Source organism: Phascolarctos cinereus, unplaced genomic scaffold, assembly GCF_003287225.1.
Source record: "Phascolarctos cinereus isolate Bilbo 61053 unplaced genomic scaffold, phaCin_HiC Scaffold_2;HRSCAF=192, whole genome shotgun sequence".
Classification (NCBI taxonomy): Eukaryota; Metazoa; Chordata; class Mammalia; order Diprotodontia; family Phascolarctidae; genus Phascolarctos; species Phascolarctos cinereus.
Window position 1 is genome coordinate 50,953,527 of NW_027555625.1, and position 21,121 is coordinate 50,974,647.

Consider the following 21,121-nt stretch of genomic DNA (forward strand, 5'->3'; position numbering starts at 1 on the left):
GGAACTCTCACGTTCTTGTTTTTGTATCCTGAGTGCTTGGTACACAGTAAGCCCTTAAGAGATGTCCTGTTTAAAGGAAAACACTACCACGTGATATTTGTCAGGTGGTTTTTACGTTGCAGACTGTGTTTGTGTGGACTGAGGTCACCGAGCGTCCGGGTGCACGTCTCCCGATCAATGACAGAGCGGGCCACCCAGCTGAACAGGTATTTGCAGACAGCTGACTAACTGGAGTAGGCATCGCATGGGATGTGAGGCCAAATGAGATATGGCCCCGTCCTCAAAGGTGCAGGTCAAAGCCTAGCAAGCATGACAAGAGAAGTCAACAAATAACCCTAACAAATGAAGGACATGTGATTAGTGCCATGTGAGAGACGGGCAGCTAGGTGGCACAGTGGATAGTGTACCAGGCCTAGAGTCAGGAGGCCCTGAGTTCAAATCCAGCTTCAGACACTTACTGGCTGTGTGACCCTGGGCAAGTGACTTCACCCCGTTTGCCTCAGTTCCCTCATCTGTAAAATGAGCTGGAGAAGGAAATGGGAAACCACTCCAGTCTTTTTGCCAAGAAAACCCCAAAAAGGGTCATGAAGAGTCAGACACGACTGAAAAATGACTAAACAAAAATGAGAAGGGGTGTTTAGAGGAAGAGGGGATCATATCTGTTTAGGGGGACCAGGGAAGGCTTCATGAAGGAGGGGGTGTCTGAGCTGGGCCTTGAAGGATGGGTTGAATATCCAAACTTATTTCAACAGGTGGAGATATAGGGCAGGGGGAATCTTAGGCAGAGGGAATACTCTTAATCTCTGCAGAAGGTTCAAGTGTGGGCTGTGCTTGGGAACAGCCAGTCTTCTAATGTGACTCAGCCACGGGGTATATGTAGGGGTGCAAAGGAGAAGAACCCAGAAAAGCAGGTGGAGGCCAAAGCATGGGGAGGTACAAAGCATGGAGGAGTTCTAGCCTTCTTAGGCAGGCAGTGGGGAGCCAAAGAAATTTTGTGAATGGTGAGAGGAGAGGTGTGTATGTGTGTTGTTGTTATCGTTGAGTTGTTTCAGTCATGTCCGACTCTTTGTGACCCCATTTGGGGTTTTCTTGGCAAAGACACTGGAGTGGTTTGCCATTTCCTTCTCCAGCTCATTTGACAGATGAGGAAACTGAGGCAAACAGGATGAAGTGACTTGCCCAGGGTCACACAGCTACTAAGTGTCAGAGGCTAGATTTTGACCTTAGGTCTTCGTGACTCCAGGTCCAGTGCTCTATCTACTGCACCACTTAGCTGCCCATATGTATGTGACATGATCAGAAATAATGCTCTACCAAGCCTAATTTGGCAAAAGCGTGTGGGATGACTGAAAGGATGAGAAACCAGTGGTGGGAAACAAGAGGCTCTTCCAAAAGCCTTGACAAAGATAACAAGGACCTGGGAGAGAATGAAAGGAAGGGGCAGAGACTCTGTGGAGTTAGGATTGACGGGATCTGGGTGGTCATGAAGCATGCGAGGGGATTGTGGGGGTTGGGAGACTAGGAAAGGCCAAGGGTGACCAAGGTTTGGGACTTGGGTGACAAACTGTTTAATAAGGATGATGACTTCTCAACTGCCAAGCTGAAAACTGGCAATAGGTAGATTTCCTTTGTTGAGAGAGTTTTGGGCTGTGATTTAGACCACATCTAGAAAAAAATGTGCTCTGTGGACGTGCATCAGGGGACTAGAAGCAAATCAACAGGGGCCAGGAAGCCCCACAAATAAGCCAACCTGAATTCAGAACACATACTGGCTTCAAGCAGATCTGGTCCAGTAACTCAGTCAATTAGAAAGACTTAAGTAATGGTGTCAATCAATCCATTGACACACATTAAGCTCCTCTTGTATGCTGTTCTGGGATCTGGAAGTACACAGACAGAAAACAAAAGTAAAACAAGGAAAAAGTCCGTGCAACAGGGCTACGTGGCTAGGGAAACCTGACTGCAAACATCATGAAAAATACAAAAGGACCACAGAAGAAGAACTGAGAAGGTTCCGATTGTCACTGATTAATACCACAGTCCAGAGGCAATGGGAGGACCATCATTTCAGTTCTTTCTCCTTTCAACCGTAAGCTCCCCTCTCCTAATCTACTGTCTCAGCAGCAAGACCCATGGAGGATCCCACTTGGTAGGGAGTTGTCAGTTTTGAGTGATACGGTGCTGTCCAGCTTGACCTCAGGGAGGCTTATGATAAGGCAGGGGTCATGGTGAAGTTCGAAGGGGGACCCAGGACCCTGGAGGAGAAGTTACAAACAGCAAGCTGTCCTGAGATCCTGCCCCTCATCTACCCACTTTCTTTCCTAAGTCTTCATAGAAGCTACAGCATCATAAAGACCCACCGTGGTCTACTGATGGAGTGATGGCGGCCATCCATGAATGGTGAGGGGTGCTTTGGGGAGCATCGGAGCTCAGGTTGAGTACAGGGCAAGGGACTAGAAGACTGTTCTCTCTGTGATCTTACAGGCCTAGGATGCTCAGAAAAGGCCTGCCCTGACTTGGCATGAGACAGTGGGCCACTCTAGACTTAGGCTCAAAGGCCAGGAATAAGTCTATGGCTCTGTATTCAAGTCTGTGTTTTTTATGTCACTGCTAGGAGAGATGTTTAGAATCACTGGCCTACTGTCATGTACAATTAAGAACTCAATAAATTCCTTTTGACATCAGTGGTGACTCCCACTCCCATAGGGTACCCTTTTCTAGGGATGGAAAAGAGTGCAAGCTCAGTTGGTGCAGAGAAAGAGGCTTGAGGGTGGACCTGACCAGAACATCCATCATGGCTTACACCCCCGGGTCAGCTGCATGTTTTGTGTGGGCTCTGAAGCAAAATAAGTCACAACTGGGAACTGATACTGACACCACGATCACCCTCGCTCACCACAATGGTTACCTAACGGGAAAAAGACCCAGGACCGGGGAACAGAGAGTGCCACAGCTGCTCCCGGCCTCGATCAGTTCCTCCCCTGGACTCACTCTGACCACATGCTCTTCTTTCACCAGCACTTCCACCACCACATATAAGCCAGTGCACTTCCAAGATACAAAAGGCCCCATCCCTACTGTCTGGCTCTCTCTTAAATACCCTGGCAGCAGCATGGATGCAATCATTTGCCACTCATTTCAGCTAATCATAATAGCCCCAGCACAGCCTGAGTGTCCTCGGGGAATCTCCCCTGTACTGCCCAAGCCCCTTCCCACCTCCGTGCTCCACGTTGCCTTGTTCTTCCTGTTTTTCTAGCAGATGATAGCCCTGGATGGATTCCATGCATTTGCACTGAGTTTTATGACCTGGTTAAATCCTCCTGAAAGATGGGCTCAGCTGGATGGTGTTAACAACTCCATGTCTTAGAATGAAAAGGGAAATAAGAGTCTCTTAGCCTGGGTCCTGGATTGGACCATGCATGATTAAACCCTGGGACGAGTTGCAAGAGGGAGCCCAAAGGATCTCCATCCAGGGAGGGTCTTTCAGCAGAGGGCAGATGACCATGTTGGAGGGTTCAGCTATAGACCCTCTCGGCATGGCAGGGGGAGGGGGCAGGAGGGAGAGGACTAGATGACCCTGAGCAGCCCTAGAAGGAAAGATCTACTTCCGTGCTGAGCTACTCCCAGAGAAAGAATCAGGAAGATTGAACAGCAGCACAGAAACTTGGCAGGACCAGGTTTACCTCAACTAGCTGATGGGAAGTACAGATGCTCAGCTGCCTCTGGACCTCCTTTTGGGCATGAAAGGGTTAACATGTCACTCGCCTCGAATGCTCGACAGACAGCAGAACTTTGCACCTGGGGAGCTGGACTCTGTGAGATGTCTCCAGGAAGGCTCTCAGCCCAGGGTGCTTGAGAAGCAGCCTCCCCCCCTTTCCCCCCAAACCAAAGTAATTGTTTAATCAAAGCAGCAACCAGCCAACCAGAATCTTCCTTGCCTTTGTTAAATTGTAGTCTTCCAACTGTGATTTTGCAAATCCAGGGGAATCTTTAATTGCCCAGCTGTGCCGCCCCTGATGAAACAAGGATTCCTACTGTTTGTGAAATCATGTTGGACGCGCCAAAAATATCTTTAGCGCTAAGGAGAAGGAGGCGAATTGGGGTGGGGAGTGATGGCAGAAGGGGGACCAGGAGGAAGGTTTCTTGGGTAAATTGGGAATGGTCTTATGTTCATATTTGACAAAGGTAAAGCTAAAATTTAATCCACATTGCTTGAAAATTCCCTCCAAGAGTCTCTGCTTTTAGACCCCGGCTATGGCTAGAGTTGTGACAAGTACTACCTATCCATTACCACCGGCTGCGGGGAGGCTAGTGCCTTGACCCTTCAGATGCAGCTATGAGCGACTACAAGAGGTCAAGTGAGAGCAGAGTCTGCCAAGCTCTTTCTGGGGAAGAACTGGGGGAGAACATTGGTAGAGTGAAGAAGGGAGGGAGAAGAAGGGAGAAAGGTAGAGGAGGTGATGAGAAGGATGGAGGAAGAGCAGAGTCCGGTTGTCAGACTGCCTTTAAGGAGAACAGAAAGAAAGGTCACCCTGAGAAAGCCGTAGGCTGTGACCATCTCAAAGACTGAGGGAGTCTAATAAGTATGCAGACATCTCTTGGCAGAGAGGTGGAGGACCAGGGGTGCAGAATGAGGCAAACGTTTCACACTTGTGAACTTGTTTTTCTTGACTATGCTATGTTACAAGAGAAGGCTCTCATTTGGCAGGGGGTGAGTGGGTGGGTAGGGAGAATTATGGAGGAGGGCAGTTATAGTGATGCCTAAAAAAAGAAGGGCGTGTCAATGAGCAGAGTGGCAATGAGTGCCAAAGACTAGAAGGAGGAGAGACCAAGGTAATCACAATCATGTGAAATTTAATACACATTAATAGAAATTCATGGGTTCATACATAACCTCATTTTTCTGTTCTTTGGAAATGGCAATGTTACTGTTTGTTGATATTAACATTTAGAATTAAAAAAAAGAGAAAAATTTCAAGAATGCATGTGCAAAACCATCCTACATTTTAGGGGATACTTGGTCTCTTGACTGGTGTGATGAGGGCAGGAATACAAAGAGGGCAGTGAGTGTCTACCTTTGCGAATGCTCACAAGTAAGCGTGGCATATGACAGGACAGTCACATCATGGGAGGGAGGAGGACAGGCAGCTTGAAGGGTGAGGTGCTCAGGAGTCAAATTTGCTTTCAAACAAAGACAATTGAGGTCTCGGCACTTCTGTTTTGAGGGTGAAATAGAGCATTAACTCCCCTCCTCCCCAAGAGTGTTTGCATTTTAGAGTAGGCCTTTGGAACAGAGCTAATTAACAATCTTGCTCCTGATCTGGGGGCAAGAGAGGAATAAAGAAATAAGAAATCTGTCTGCTTCTTCACAAATATTCCTTCTCTATGCCTCTCATCCTGAATAATTTATTTCTACAGCTGGATTTGCTTTGCATCTCAGCTCCATCCACATGGATTTCTCTGATAGAGTCAAACATATTTTTCCCCCTCTGGATTTCTTCCCTAGATGGAGAGAGATACCCTTTCCTTGACAGCCCCCAAAGGTTCTGCTCCCAGCACATTATGGGGTGGGTCACCCCATATGTTTCTATTTGCCCACAATGATGTACTCCATACTCCAAGTCCAGGTTCCCTGAGGTCATATTGGAGGAAATACTGTCAAATTTGGTTTAAAAGACTTCTCATTCCTCAGTGGTGGGAATGAGGGGAAGATTTCTATCTCTATAAGTATAACTTCTATTAAGCACTCAAGGAAGAACTTTTACAGCAGAGGGGAAAATGTGGGGGTGGGAGGGTGGGCAATGCTTGAACCACACTTTCATTGGAATTGGTTCAAAGAGGGAAGAAGACACACACACACACACTCAATTGGGTATAAAATTATGTCTTACTCAAAAGGGAAAGAGGAAGGGAAGGGGATATTAGAAAGGGGGGGTGATTAAAGGGAGAGTAATTAAGAGATGCAGTGGTCAGAAGCAAAACTGACTTTTGAGGAAGGACAGGATAAAAATAGAGAAGGATAAACAGGGGAAAAATAGGATAGAGGGAACTACACAGTTAGTAATCATAACTGAACATGAATGGGATGAGCTCACCCATAAAACGGAAGCAGATAGCAGAATGGATTAGAAACCAGAATCTAACAATATGTTGTTTACAAGTGAAACACTTGAAACAGAAAGACACAGAGATAAAACAAAGTGCTACAGCAGAATCTGTTATGCTTCAGCTGAAGTAAAAAAGGCAGTAGTAGTAATCCTGATCTCAGACAAAGCAAAAGCAAAAACAGATCTAATTAAAAGAAATAATGAGGGAAACTAATATCAAAAAATTTTAAGGGAAAATTTCTCTGATAAATGCCTCATTTCTCAAACATACAGGGAAATGAGTTAAATTTATAAAAAAAACAAGAGCCATTTCCCAGTTGCTAAATGGTCAAAAGATATGAACGGGCAGTTTTCAGAAGAAGAAATCAAAGGTATCTGTAGTCGTATGAAAAATGTTGTAAATCACTGTTGATTAGAGAAAAGTAAATTAAAACATCTCTGAGGACAGAAATGACAAACGCTGGAGGAGATGAGGGAAAATAGGGTACACTAATAAACTGCTGGTGGAGTTGTGAACTGGTTCGATCATCCTGCAGAACAATTTGAAACTATGCCCAAAGAGCTATAAAACTGTACATACCCTTTGACCCAGCAATACCGCCACTAGGTCTGTATCCCAAAGACAGCAAAGAAAAAGGAAAAGGACCTATTTGTACAAAAATATTTATAGCAGCTCTTTTCATGTTGACAATGAACAGGAAATCGAGGGGATGCTCATCAACTGAGGAATAGTTGAACAAGTTATGACATATGATTGTGATGGAGTACTACTAAGCTATAGGAAGTGATTGCATGGGTGGTTTCAGAAAAAACATGGTGAGACCCCTACAAACTGATGCAAAACGAAGTGAGAAGAACAGCTCAGCGTGTTCAGTAATAACAAGGTTGTAACGATGATCAATTGTGAAAGATTTGGCTATTCTGATCCATATCAAGACCCAAGACAATTCCAAAGAAGTCAAGATGAAAAAATGCTGTCTACCTCCAGAAAGAGCGCCGAGGAACTCTGACTGCAAACTGAAGTATGATTTTCTTGTTTTCTTTATTCTCCTTGCCTTTTTTGTGACACAGCTAATACTAAAATACATTTTGCATGATTTCACGTGCATAAGTGATATCACTTCACTTGCCTTCTCAGTGGGTGGGAGGGAGGGAGAGAATTTGGAACTCGAAATTTAAAAAGAAGAGGGCGTTAAAAAATAAATAATAAAACTTTTAGAAAAGTATAGCATCTATTTACTTGAGCTGGAAGGAAATGGTTGCAGGGCGGGGAGAAGAAAAGGTAAAGGAGGAGCGCAACCCCCCAGTGAATAATCCCTAAATCACACTGTATTCTACAACGACCCCAGCCCTTTCCTCCTGTAAGCTGAACTAAAATTGATTTATGATGATGCCAGGAATAATTTGGCATGTATAATTTCAAATAATAATTTTCAAATATAATTTTAATAATAATTAATAATTCAAATATAATTTCAAAGAATCAAATAATTTCTATACCTTGCCCATTCTTTCAGGTCCTTTTGAGAAAGTGACTGGCCTTCACGAAGCTTGACCACAGCAGTAATCCGCTGGCCCCATGTCATATCTGGAACTCCAATGACAGCAACATCTGTGGACAAAAGAAATGGCCTGAAGACACTCTGAGAAACTGAGGATATAATGAACAAAGTCTCTAGAAGGTTCAGATAGAAAATCCAACAATGAAGAACACGGCAGAAGTAAAACCATAATGCTGTTAAAAGAATTAACAATCTAGTCAGTGTTGGAGGCCTAAGTTGAAATAATAATAATAACAACAACAATAATAATAATGATAGCTAACAACTAGTATTTATATAGTGCTTTAAGGCCTGCAAAGTACTTTATAAATCTTATCTCATTTGATCTTCATGACAACCAAGGGAGGGAGGAGTAGGTGCTGTCATTATGCCCATTTTAGAGATGAGGAAACTGAGGCAAACAGAAATCAAGGGATGTACTCAAGGTGACGCAGCTAGCAAGCATCTGAGGCAGGATTTGAACTCAGATTTTCCTGACTCCATGGCCAGCGCTCTATCGGCTGCATCACCTGGCTATACTTGGCAAACCACAGCCTAAAGAGATCATCACAAAAGCATGGAATTATAGTAAAGTGGAAAGGACCTAAGAGATCATCTCACCCAACCCTTTCCTTTCACTGAGGAAGTGACTTGCCCAAGGTGTCTGGACTCCTCTTGCTGTGCTTGCTAGGAGTCTCTGGGTGGCCTCCGCCTTTCTTGGACCTCCCAAGGCCTGCAGGTGCTGCTTGGCAGGTGGCCATGACTGTGTTTAGATTAGAACAAGAGTTGTAAGGTCCCCAAGATCCTGGAACCCGCCGTCCTGATGGCAAATGTATGCCGGGGCTTGGCATTCCCACCAAGCTGCACCCCCAGGGATAAAGATGGGGAGGCCAGGGAACCCAGGAGCCCTGGTGGACGCAGACACAGAGCTTCACTGGCAAGGTCTCCTTTTCCTTAGCCTGCCTGGCCCAAGACAGGGGCAAAGTTCCTGCCTTAAAATTCAGGTCAATTTGGGGGTTCTTGTTTCTAAATACACTGTCTCCATTCCCCTCTGGACACTTAACATTTCTCCTGTATCACTCCTCCTCCCCACACCCAGAGAGCCACCCTATGGGACAGGGAATGCTATTTAAGAGAAAAAAAAAAGGAAAAAAGAGAGAGACAAAGCAATCAGCAAAATGGATGAACGCACTGAAAGCAGCTGAACTTCTGAGTGATGCTCCTCAGCTCGGCTGTTCTGCCGTTTCCACTACATTGCTGGTGTCATTGCAGACGTCATCGTCTCGGCTCTGCTGACTTCACTCTGCACCAGCTCACGTCAGTTCTCAGGGCTTCTCTGTGCTCGTCACAGGCATCCTTTCTTTTGTCGTTGTTGTTGAGCTCTTCAGTTGTGTCTGACTCTTCGTGACCCCATCTAGGGTTTCCTTGGCAGAGATTCTAGAGTGGTTTGCCATTTCCTTCTCCAGCTCATTTTACAGATGAGGAAACTGAGGCAGACAGGGTGAAGTGACTGGCCCAGGGTCACACAGCTAGTAAGTGTCTGAGGCTGATTTGAACTTAGAACTTCCCAAGTCTTGGCCTGGCACTCTATGCACTGTGGCGCCTAGCTGTCCACCTGGTTCTACACAAATCATTACATGTGGAACATGATGCTGTTATTAAGTGCTCTAGAATCCACTCTATCTTATTTGTTGTTCAGTGAGAGGAGACGTGTGTCTGTGTATTATTGTTGTTAAGTCATTTCAGTGGCATCTGACTCTTTGCGATCCCTATTTGGGGTTTTCTCGGCAGAGGTACTGGAGTGGTTTGCCATTTCCTTCTCCAGCTCAGTTGACAGATGAGGAAACTGAGGCAAACAGGGTGAAGTGACTTGCCCAGGGTCACACAGCTAGTAAGTGTCTGAGGACGGATTTGAACTTAGGAAGATGAGTCTTCCTGACTCTAGGCCTGGTGCTATCCACTGTGCCTCTACCTGCCCGTCCTTTCTTACAGTAATTAATAGTCCATTAAATTCATAATTTTTAAAGCCATTCCCCGATTGATGGGCATCTACTTTGTTTCCTTTTCTCTGCTACCACAGAAAGTGTTAAGATAAATATTTTAGTGCCCATGGGGACTTTCTCTTATCAATGACCTCCCTTGGGGTTTTATGCCTAGTAATAATTCCAAATTGCTTTGCAAAATGGTTGGACTAAGTCACAGCTCCATCATCAATGTCTATGGGCAGCTAGGTGGCGCAGTGGATAGAGCACAACCCTGGAGTCAGGAGGACCTGAGTTCAAATTCGACCTCAGACACTTGACACTTACTAGCTATGTGACCCTGGGCAAGTCACTTAACCCCACTGCCTAACAAAAACAAGAATAACAACAACAAAAACCAAAACCAAATTCAGACTGTGCCATCAATGTCTAACGTGACTATCTTCCCACAACCCCTCCAACACTGACTATTTCTATCTTTCGTCATTTTTACCAATATGCTGTGTGTGAGGTGAAACCTCAGAGTTGTTTTGATGTGCATTTCTTTCCTTATTAGCAATCTGGAGCTTTGTTTCATCTGACTGGCAGTAGTTTGCAACTCTGTCTGCTCACACCCTTTGGTGCAGTCACTTGCTCCAGCTTAGAAGAACATTCTGCCTTAACAGATCTAGTAACGAATGGATATAATTTTAATAAAAAGGCCGAGGTGTCATCAAGGTCAAAAATCACCAGTCTGTTTAGTCCCACTTGATGTCTGATTCTTAACCAAGATGGCATTCTAGATTTTGAATTCAGTGCCTTACCCACTATAACAAATAAAATGGGATTGCTGAGTTGACATGGCTGAACCTGTAAGTGACCCTGCTTTATTCCCTGTTTTTTCTAGAAGGAGACTTTATGAACTTTCAGGACATCCAGGATGGTTATCTAGGATCCAGACTATGACATGGTCACTAATATCACAACTAAAACTGGCTTAGTGCTTAAGCTTTGTTAATAAGAGGAATTGAGTGATGGTATAACATTGATCAAAGGAAAATATAGGACAGGTGTCAGGGCTCTTTTTCTGATGGTAATTTTCATTACCTCCACAAAATCCCTTTTCCAATGTGGTTTTGTCAATGTAGGTATACGCTCTACAATTTAGTGGATATTCTTTGAGAGTTTGTATGCCCAAAGAATTCACTGCCCTGAGGCCAGCCTAATGATCAGGCTCTCTGAACTTACCAAGACCAGTCCTCGGACAGCAGATACTGAGTTCAACACTGGACTTGGCAGGGTCTGCCAGAATTTGAATCCAGTGAACTAGCCCAGGGTCACCTCCATGCTACAAGAAGACAGTGGAGAAGGAATTTAGTGGAGGTAATGAATACTGCCATCAAAAGACACTGCAGTGACCATCACCTTAGGATATATCATCTCTTAGGTGGTAGAATAATACATCTTATGGCAATGATCACTCAATGATGGCATTATTTTAGAATGGCCAGACATGATGAATATGAGGAATTCAGGGAACTGTTAGAAGATTTGTATGAACTGATGCAGACTAAAATGAGCAGAACCAAAAGAATAATATATGTAAGGACTACAACAATGTAAATGAGAGGAAGCCAACTGCAGACTAAAGGAAAAAACCAATGATAGTCCTGGAAAATAGATAGAATGTGCCCTTCTTCTCTCAACATAGGGAGGTGAGCCTCTCTAGGGCAAGATTACAAAATCCTGCCAGGTATAGTCATTGTATCAGGTGTTTCTGCTTAAAAATTTTTTTTTGGGGGGGAATGGTTCAGTCTGAAATAGAGTTTTTTCTCCCCAGAAATGATTATGATGTAAAGACAAATGACATTAATAAAACTTATTTTTTGGCCAATAATGGTGAGACCCTCCTTTCTCTGCAGAGGCAGGAAACTCTGGGTGTAGAAGATTTAATTCGTCATCCTTGGTGTGTTGGTCAGTTTTGCATAACTACCTTTTGACCTCTCTTTCATTTTATTCTTTCCTACAAAGAAGGACACAAAGAAAAGGCAGTTAGCTGCTCCCGGGGATAGAATGCTGGATTTGGAGTCAGGAAGCCCGAAGTTTAAACTCTCCTTCAGATATTGACTATTGAGGTGGCCCTAGGCAAGTCACTTAACCTCTGTCTGCCTCAGTTTCTTCAACCATAAAATAGGGTTAACAATAGCAACTATCTGTGGGGGTGGTTGTGAGCATTAAACGATATGACTTATGCGAAATGCCCTCCAAATCTAAAAATGTTCAATATAACGATTATTATTGTTGTTGTTAGGAAATGAAAATTATGTAAAATTTCAAAAAAAATTATTAAAGCTAAAGATCATATGCTAATTTTTTAAACTCTAAAAATGAGCCTGGTGCGGTGATGTTCACCTGTGACCCCTTCTACGCACACAGTAGGTAATTAATAAATGTTTGTTGATTGGCTGCTACTGGGAGAGGGTGAGGCCAGTGGGTCACTTGAGCGCGGGGCTAAAGCTAATGAAGTATCTGAACTAAGTCCAGCACTGACATAGTGAGCCTCTGGGAGTGGAGGGTCACCAAGCTGCCTGAGGAGGGGGCAAACCAGCCCAGGTTGGAAAAAATGGAGCAGGGTACAAATTCTGTACTTATCAGCCCTGGCACTGGGCCCACCAGTGGCCACGGCATTTCCAGCCCAGGGGAGAGAGGGAGACCCTCCATCACCTGGAGAAGCCTCCGGTAGAGCAGCACTTACCCATGATGCTTGGATGGCACAGTAAGTGACGCTCCACTTGCAGAGCACTGATTTTATAGCCGCCGCTCTTAATGATGTCCACAGATGTCCGGCCCATGATCCAGTATCTGTTATCCTTAAACACAGCTGTATCTCCTGCAAAAAAAAGAGGCAATCCCTGTCTATGTTTATTCCTTTAACAACACTGCAAGTTAACCTTGTTAAGCTTCGGTTTACTGGGTAATTATATTAACCAGCAAATGCCATCCCTAAGCTGAGGTTTTATTGTCTCTAAGTTATGGGATTGAACATGACCTCTATTTAATTCACGATAACTCACCCCCTGAAACAGGTGTCTTAGCTAGCTGTCCCATCAGTGATGAAGATGGGGCAAGTTGTGATGTGTCCTGGATGCCTGTGGAGGTGATGCAAGAGAGAGGAAACTCAGACTCTTAATGCTGAATCGATTAGGCTCCACTGAAGTCCTCCTCCATGCTTCACTGTGGCTCTGGAGGGAACAGCAGACCGACAGAGGCTGCACCAGCCATGTTCAAGCTCTGATGGGGCCCAGCAATTCTACAGTCTTCCCTCTGTTGAGTATCTCCAATTTATCCCGTCTTGATCTGGTTTATACAATGTTATTTGCATGTTGTCTCCTGCACTGACCCGACATAGTGATGTCATTTTGGTCCTCTTCAAGCACGAAAGATAACGAGCAGCCACAACTGACCTCCATTAGACAGTGCACTCTTGGAGGGCAGGGACCGTGGTTTTAACTTTCTCTGTATCCCAGTCATAGTGCAGTGCCTGGCACCCAGTAAGCACTGAATAAATGTTTATTAACTTGTTGACCACAAAGCCAGAAAGCTCTGTGTAATATGGGCCAGGGATGGACTGGGTGTTTACCATTTGGCAACTTACCTTGTCAAGTGAGATGGTCTTCATGAGTTGTTGTGGCCCCCAAATTAGTCACTTAGTGGCTAAGCACCTTATGGAGACCATCTACTAAGTTGCATGTGCAGGAGAGGGGGACTGAGAGCCATATCACTGAACTTTTGGAATCATCCAAGAGACAAACAAGTGATCAGAGACTAATTGTCCTACCCCTCCTCTCCAGTGGCCCCATTTGTCTCTTTTTTTTTGTATACCCAAAGTGCCTGTCACATAGTAGGTGCTCAATAAATGCTTGATGAATGACTCTCCCCCAAAAGATCTTTTAATCTAAACACTGAACAGAATCTGAAATCTACATATATTTTTCCCTCATTCTTCAGCAGAAGAAAGACTTAGCCATGGGAGAAATTAGAAATGAGCAGGCCAAGGAGGAGGCTTTCTCTGGGAGTACTGGTTTCTGCTCTCAGAATCCATCCCATCTTGCACTGTGTCCTGACAAAATCACCAAACATCTCTGGGGCTTGGTGTCTCCAGCTGTGCACGTGAGGCTCGCTACCATACTTGTGAATGGCTTTGAGATCCTCAAATTAAGGTATTTGTAATGCGACGTAAAACCAGGACATGCGAATCTGACAACTTTGGCACAGGGACGGGGTGGTAATTTTTCCAGCAGAGGGAACAGGAGGAGCTGTAATTATAAAAGGGCATTGATGTCACCAGGGATGATAGGAGAGGAAAGTCAATGGTATTAGAATTACTTCTGCAGGGTTCAGAAGGAGGGTGAGAGGATGAAAGAAAAGAATGAAGAGGGTGGCAGGTGTGCTCTGGTAATTAGCCACTCGTCCTGGTCCTGGGAAGATGGAGGAGCGGGGTCATCTCAGCACAACCTGGCTAAATGCTTAACAAACTGTTGCACTTTGATAGCTCCTTAACATGATTAGTCCCATTCTGCTAACACAGCCTCGGCCAACCTTGGGGCTAAGGGTGGAAGGAGGAGGGAAGGTGTCTCCCAGCCTCTGATTTCAATTTCAGACTCTTGATAGGAGCACCAGGGGACTCTTAGCTTTAACCTATACGTCAATCTTTCTTCTCTCTTTAATGATGCAAGGTTCCATTGTGTCCACACACTAAGCTTGATTCCCCACTGGACTTTCCCTGACAGCCCTTACTGCAGAGGTCTGAAAGCTCACACACAGGAGCCTGCCGTGATATCTGGGCAAATCAGCAATCTCCGATGTACAGAGCGAGTAGGATCAGCAGAGCCCAGTGATTTGGAGCGCATTTTCTTCTAGTCCTCAGCAGGGACAGATAAGAATTAGACCTGGTTAAGGAAATGGAGGGATTCACTGGTGCTGGAAAGGCCTTTTTTTCCAGTCGGCTCCATAGCAGGCAAGCAGAACGCCATGCCAGCAATTCCATATTAACCAAGGCCATCGTACAGGTCACCCACTTCCCTTGGATAAGTAAAAAGAAGGTGGTGTTTCATTAGAAATGTTTCTAGTACCTAGGGGCAGTGGTGATAGCATAGCAAATATCATGGTATAGGGGAAGGACTTAAAGACCCAGCTTTAAGGTTCAGTTCTGACTTTTCTGAGTCCCTCATCATACGGCCACATCACCTAGTCTTTCCTAGGCTTGGTTTCCTCATTGGTACATGGGAATCATGTTAAAAAAATACATTTTATGGGAAAAGGACCCACATGTAAAAAATATTTATAGTAGCTCTTTTTGTGGTGGCAAAGAACTGGAAATTGAAGGGATGCCCATCAAGTGGGGAATGGCTGAACAAGTTGTGGTATATGAATGTAATGGAATACTATTGTGCTATAAGAAATGATGAGCAAGGTGACTTCAGAAAAACCTGGAAAGACTTGTATCGACTGATGCTGAGTGAAGTGAGCAGAACCAGGAGAACATTGTGCACAGTAACAGCTACATTGTGTGATGACTAACTTTAATGGACTTAGCCCTTCTCAGCAATGCAAGGATCTAAGACAACTCCAAAAGACTCATGATGGAAAATGCTATCCACATCCAGAGAAAGAACTCTGGAGTCTGAATGCAGATTGAAGCATACTATTTGCTATTATTTTCCTTCTGCTTCATTTTGTTTCCTCTTTCTTGTGATTCCTCCTATTGGTTCTAATTCTTCCTTACAACATGACTAATGTGAAAATATGTTTAATAGGCATGTACATGTAGAGCCTATATCAGACTGCGCGCCATCTTGGGGAGGGGGAGAAAAATTTAAAACTCAAAAGCGTATGGAAGTAATTGTTGATAAATCAAAAAACCTATATAATAAATACTACACATTGTCCGGCTTAAAAAAGATACATTTTATCCAGACTGTTTGTTGTTTTCTGTTTTATATCACTAAAATTTTTCAGTATCCCTTTCTCTCCTCTCTCCCAGAGAGCTGTCCCTTATAACAATTAATTTTTTAAGGAAAGAAAAGGAGAAAAACAATCAGCAAAACCAATTAATATACCAGAAAAGTCCGAAAACACATGTAACATGCCACATTCTTTGACTTCTGGCTTCTGCAAAGAAGAGGTGGGGGATCTTCTCCTATCTCTTCTATGGGGTCCATGTTTGCTCTTTGTAATTTTGCAAAATTTCCCCTCAGCCCTGCTCCTGACTTTCTAGAATCCCAAACCATGCCTTGCATCCTGGAACTTCCTTCAGTGCTGGAAGAAATCCAGCTAACCCTCTGATCTTCCTACCTTGGAATGTCCCTCTGCCAGGCCTCCCCTCACCTTTTTATAGTGGTCAACTCCTTCTGAAGCCTCCATTTTGTGGAAGGGCTCAGGTTGGCCAGCCTTCTTTCCCCTCTCCCACCTTCAAAACCATCACCTCCTTTCCTTCACCTCCCTCTGCCTTCCCCCTTTTCAATTCCCTCTGTGTGCTATCTTCCCCCCTTTAGAATGAAACCTGCTTGAAGGCAAGGATTATCTTTCTTTTTGCCTGTGTTTATGTCCCGGTACATAGCAACTGCTTAATAAATGCACGTTTCCTGCCTTCTTCCCTAGAAACATTCAGGTTTAATTGTTTTGGGGTTGCTTTTTCCATTTGCACTGTTGTAGTCATTGTGTGCGTGCATGCCTCTGGGTGTATTTCTTATCTCTGTTGACTTCCCTCTGCATCAGTCTTTCCATGCTTCTCTGAATTCATCATATTCATCATTTCTTACAGCACAGTGACGTAAAATAGGAATATTAGTATGTGCTACATGCTGCATTGGTGTAGAAATTCCCTCACCATGACTTCCCTATGTTGATGAAAGCATAGTCCTTCACATGTTTGTATATCGGTACTAACCAGGGAAATCAGGGAAATGGTTTACTGAGATTTTAAGGAATCTTTTAAACAATCTTTAATGCTATTCTAACGGGAAACAGGGTAAAATAATGGGCTTTGTTGTTGTTCAGCCATTTTAGCCATGTCTGACTCTTCAGTACTACATTTAGGGTGTTCTTGGCAAAGATACTAGAGTGGTTTGCCACTTCCTTCTCCAGCTCATTTTATAGATGAGGAAACTGAGGCAAACAGGGTTAAATGACTTGCCCAGGGTCATACAACTAGTAAGTGTTTGAGGCTAGATTTGAACTCAAGTCTTCTTGACACCAGGCTTGGCACTCCACTGCACCACCTAGCTAGCCCCAAGATGTGGGCTAGGAGATAATATTATTATGTATATTTCAGAAGTAGTTGAATAACCCAACAAATAGTCACTAATGGTTTGATGTCAACTTGGAATGAACTCTTCCCGAGGAGGTTATTTAAATTGTTAACATTTTTAATCAATGACTTGGACAAAGGCATAGATGGTAGGCTTATCAAAGCTGGGCAGAGAACTGAGTACTGGATGATGGAGTCAGGATCCAAAGAGATCATGGAAAGCTAAAATGTTGGGCCAAATTCATTAATTCATTCAACAAGCATTTATTAAGTGCCACTCCAATCTATCCTCTATTCAGTCACTGAAGTGATTTTCCTTAAAAACACAGGTCCCAGGTCCAATCAGGTCACTCCTCTATTTGCTAAACTCCAGTGGCTTCCTATTGCCTTCCAGGATCAAATACAAAATGCTATGCTTGGTATTCAAAGCCCTTCACAACCCAGCCTTCTTCTAGCTTTCCAGTCTTTTTATAACTCACTCCCTAACACATCCTAATCCTGTGACACTGGCGGGGGACACATGGCTGTTCCAGGAACAAGACACTGTCTCCCTCTCTCATCCAGGCATTTTCTCTGGTTGTTCCCTATGCCGGGAATGCTCTCTCTCCTCATCTCTACCTGTTGACTTCCCTGGCTTCCTGTAAGTCCCAACTAAAAATCCTTTCTTCTATAGGGAGCTTTTCCCACTCTTTCTTCATTGTAGTGCCTTTCCTCTTTTATATATTTTCCTATTTATCCCAAATATAGCTTGTTTGTACATATCTATTTGTTGTCTCCTCCACTAGATTTTGAGCTCCTTGTAGGCAGGGACTATGTCTTCCTGTTTTTCTATTCCTGGCGTTTAGCACAGTGCCTGGCATATCAAAAGTGCTTAATAAATGTTTATTGACGACCGTTATGGTGTTTAAGGATACAAAGGCAAAAACAGTTCCTGTTTATATCTATCTATCTACCTATCTATCTATCTATCTATCTATCTATCTATCTATCTATCTATCTATCTAGATATATATGAGGTACACAGGTAAGTGGATATGAAATATATACAAAGTAATTTCCAGGGCAATCTAACTGCAGAGTTAAGGAATCTAATAAGATGGCATTTAATAAAGATAAATGTCTTTTTTTTAAACTTTGTTTTTTATTAATTTATTTTGATTTATCAACAATCACTTCCATATGCTTTTGAGTTGAAATTTTTTTTTACCCTTCCTCCGCCCCACCCTCCCCAAGATGGTGCACAATCTGGTATAGGTTTTACATTTAAATACCCATTAAACATATTTTCACATTAGTGAAGTTGTAAATAAAAATTAAAACCAATAAGAGGAACCATCAGAAAGATGAAACAAAACTCAACAGAAGGTAAAAATAAGTGATAGCGATTCGACTTCCATAGTTCTTTCTTTGGATGTGGACAGCATTTTCCATCCTGAGGCCTCTGGAGATGTCTTAGATCCTTGTAATGCTGAGAAGGGTTCAGTTTAACAATCTTAGTCATTGCATAACGTGGCTGTTATTGTGTACAAAGTCCTCTTGGCTCTGCTCACTTCACTCAGCAAGGATAAATGTTGTCTTACACTTGAGTTCAAAAAACCAACTTCACAAATACAAGATTGGTAGGGTATGGTTTATTGGAAAGCAATTGAGGCATCTTGGCAGAGAGCCAAATCTATGAGTCAATACTGTGAAAGAGCAGCTGAAAAAGCTAATGTGATCAAAGGCTTCATTAAGAGGCATGGTATTCAGGAACAGTGAGGTGACGATATCACTCTACTCTACCCTACCCTGTTTGTCCACCTCTGGAATATTGAATTTAATTCTTGGTGCCACATTTTAGGAAGGACACCGATAAATGAGAGTGCATCTAGGGGTGGGCAGCCAGGATCATAAAGGGTCTCAAGAGCACGCCATATGAGGAATAGTTAAAAGAGCTAGGAATACTTAGCCTGGGAGAGCAGAAGATTCAGGGTGAAGTAGCATAATTGTCTTCAAATCTCTGAAAGGCTATCACAGAGAAAAGGGAATAGACTTTTTTTTTTTTGGCTTGGCTGCAGGGGGTAGGACCAGAAGCGATAGGTAGAAGCATCAAAAAGTCAAATTTAGGCTTAATGTAAGGAATGAAGAAATAGAATGAAGTCTGGTTACAAAATGCAGTTGATTTGCTGTGAGAATTAAGAGAACCAATTGGATTCCATCTCATGAACACCGACTCCATCTTGGGTTGCCATACGTATATCCTCCATCTTGTTTTTCCACAATTCATTCTTGGGAAAACAGATGGTATAAATCATCTATTGTTTTGCAAAATGCAGGTGGATACAATTAATCAGCATCTCCCAATTCTGGGAAAGGAAAGACCTCGAAACCTATTTGACCCCTCCCAACTTGACTGAAATTCATTCTTCCCCCTTCAACTTGGAAAATCCATCAATTTTCCTCCAATTAGAAATCAGATGACTTAATTTTGTATCCTGATTCATGGCCTATTGTTTTCCTTTAATGAATGAAAAACTCTGTCTCTCCCTGTATTTGGGGTCCAGTACCAAGCTGAGAAGGCCTGGTCCTGATTTGTTATGCAATTGGCATATGCTGCTTAATAAGCTGATAGGCTCAGGAAACATGAAACTTTGTTTCTTCAGTCATTTCAGTCAATCCACCCATCACAGGAAAAACTTCCCAACAATTAGAGCTATCTCCAAGGGTTGCACCATTGAGCGAAGGCACCCTCTCATTGCAGGATGAAAACAAAAGCTGGATAGGCACTTGTTTGATGTGCGGCAGAGGGGGACTCTCTGTCTCAGGCAGAAGTTGGACAACACAACCTCAGAGGTCCTTTCCAACTAGGAGATTCTGCCATCCTTCTTCACCCACATAGTTTCTCAGCCATTTAATTAAAAGTCACTTGAGCTCTCTTAATCACACATTGTTGCTTTCGAACATTTCTGATGCATTCAATGGTAGAGCTTTTTGCCCCCTCCAGTGAAAATCAGGATAGAATCAGGGTGCAGATTGAGACATATTTTTTGGACATAAGCAATTAAGTCAAGTCAAGGCAACAAGCATACCTAATATGGGCCAGGTCTTGTGATTTAAAGAAAGGCAACAATTTGTTTTGCTTCATATTTGTTACAAGGTTTTTTTCTCCCCTTAAATCTGATGGAGAAGAAGTGTGAGTAAAAGGAAATACATTTTTGTAATTGGAAACATTTAATAAAAAAAAAAGGGGACTGGACTAAATAACCTTTATGGTCCCTTCCATCACTAAATCTTATGATCCTAGGATCACGACCAACAGAGAATGAGGTGATACAATTGCCCCCTCCTTTCCTTCATATGTGACAAATCCATGAGAAGGTGTGGTCATGAGTGAGAAGGAAGCTGTTCTTTCCTGGTCCTCTTTCTCTCCCACTTCAAGATCTATGAAAAGAGAACCTTTTTCACCCCCAAAGGATCTGTTCTTGGAGTAATTAGCCAGGTGTATTTTAACATTTTAAACGTTCCCCTAAAGTATTGAGCCTCTGATGCTGGCCATTAGTGGCTTCGGGATACACATTTCTTCCTAGTTAGTTAGTGTGTGTGTGTGTGTGTGTGTGTGTGTGTGTGTGTGTGTGTATATTTGTAATGCACGTCTGTTTATCTATATCATCTGCCTTACTTAGGTCATAAGCTCCCCAAGGGCACAGGCTATGTATGTCTGCTCGTTTTCTTTTGTATAGCACCCAGAAAAGCATCAAATGCACACAAAGAACACTTGTAGTCAGAAGAGCTGGGTTCACATTCTGACTCTTCACTACTTTTGTGACCATGGGCAGGTCATTGTGCCTCTGTTTCCTCTTCTGTAAAGTAATAGGATTGGATCCCTAAGGTCCTTTTCAGGATTAAGCTGCTGTGACACCAGCACTTAATCAATATTTAATGGTGATGACGGCGAGGAAAGGGCCCTCCCTCTTTTCCCCACCCCATATGGTGCCTTCTCTAAAATTCTCACTCTGGACCCTTCTGGCTCTGCATGTGGCCACAGGCACCCACTCCCTCTGGGAATGGCTGGCAAGGAAATGTAAGTATACTCTTTCCACCACAGATGACAGACAGAAATTACCCTCTGCACTGTACCAGCTGTTACCAGACTAACAACTAGTATGTCCAGAACAATAACACACCAGGCAGCTGCTATGCCAATGAGGTTTGCCAACTCCAATG

General features: G+C 43.5%; 1 protein-coding gene across 1 annotated transcript in view; it reads right to left on the reverse strand.

Moving 5' to 3' along the window:
* The window catches only part of ACSF3 (acyl-CoA synthetase family member 3), a 234,265-nt gene that overhangs the window by 15,823 nt on the left and 197,321 nt on the right, over positions 1-21,121 (reverse strand). Inside the window, exons 8-9 of the mRNA XM_020989140.2 lie at positions 12,365-12,499; positions 7,608-7,719 (exon numbers count right to left, since the gene is read on the reverse strand). Coding sequence (XP_020844799.1) covers positions 7,608-7,719; positions 12,365-12,499 — 247 coding nt within the window. The remainder of the gene's footprint in view (positions 1-7,607; positions 7,720-12,364; positions 12,500-21,121) is intronic.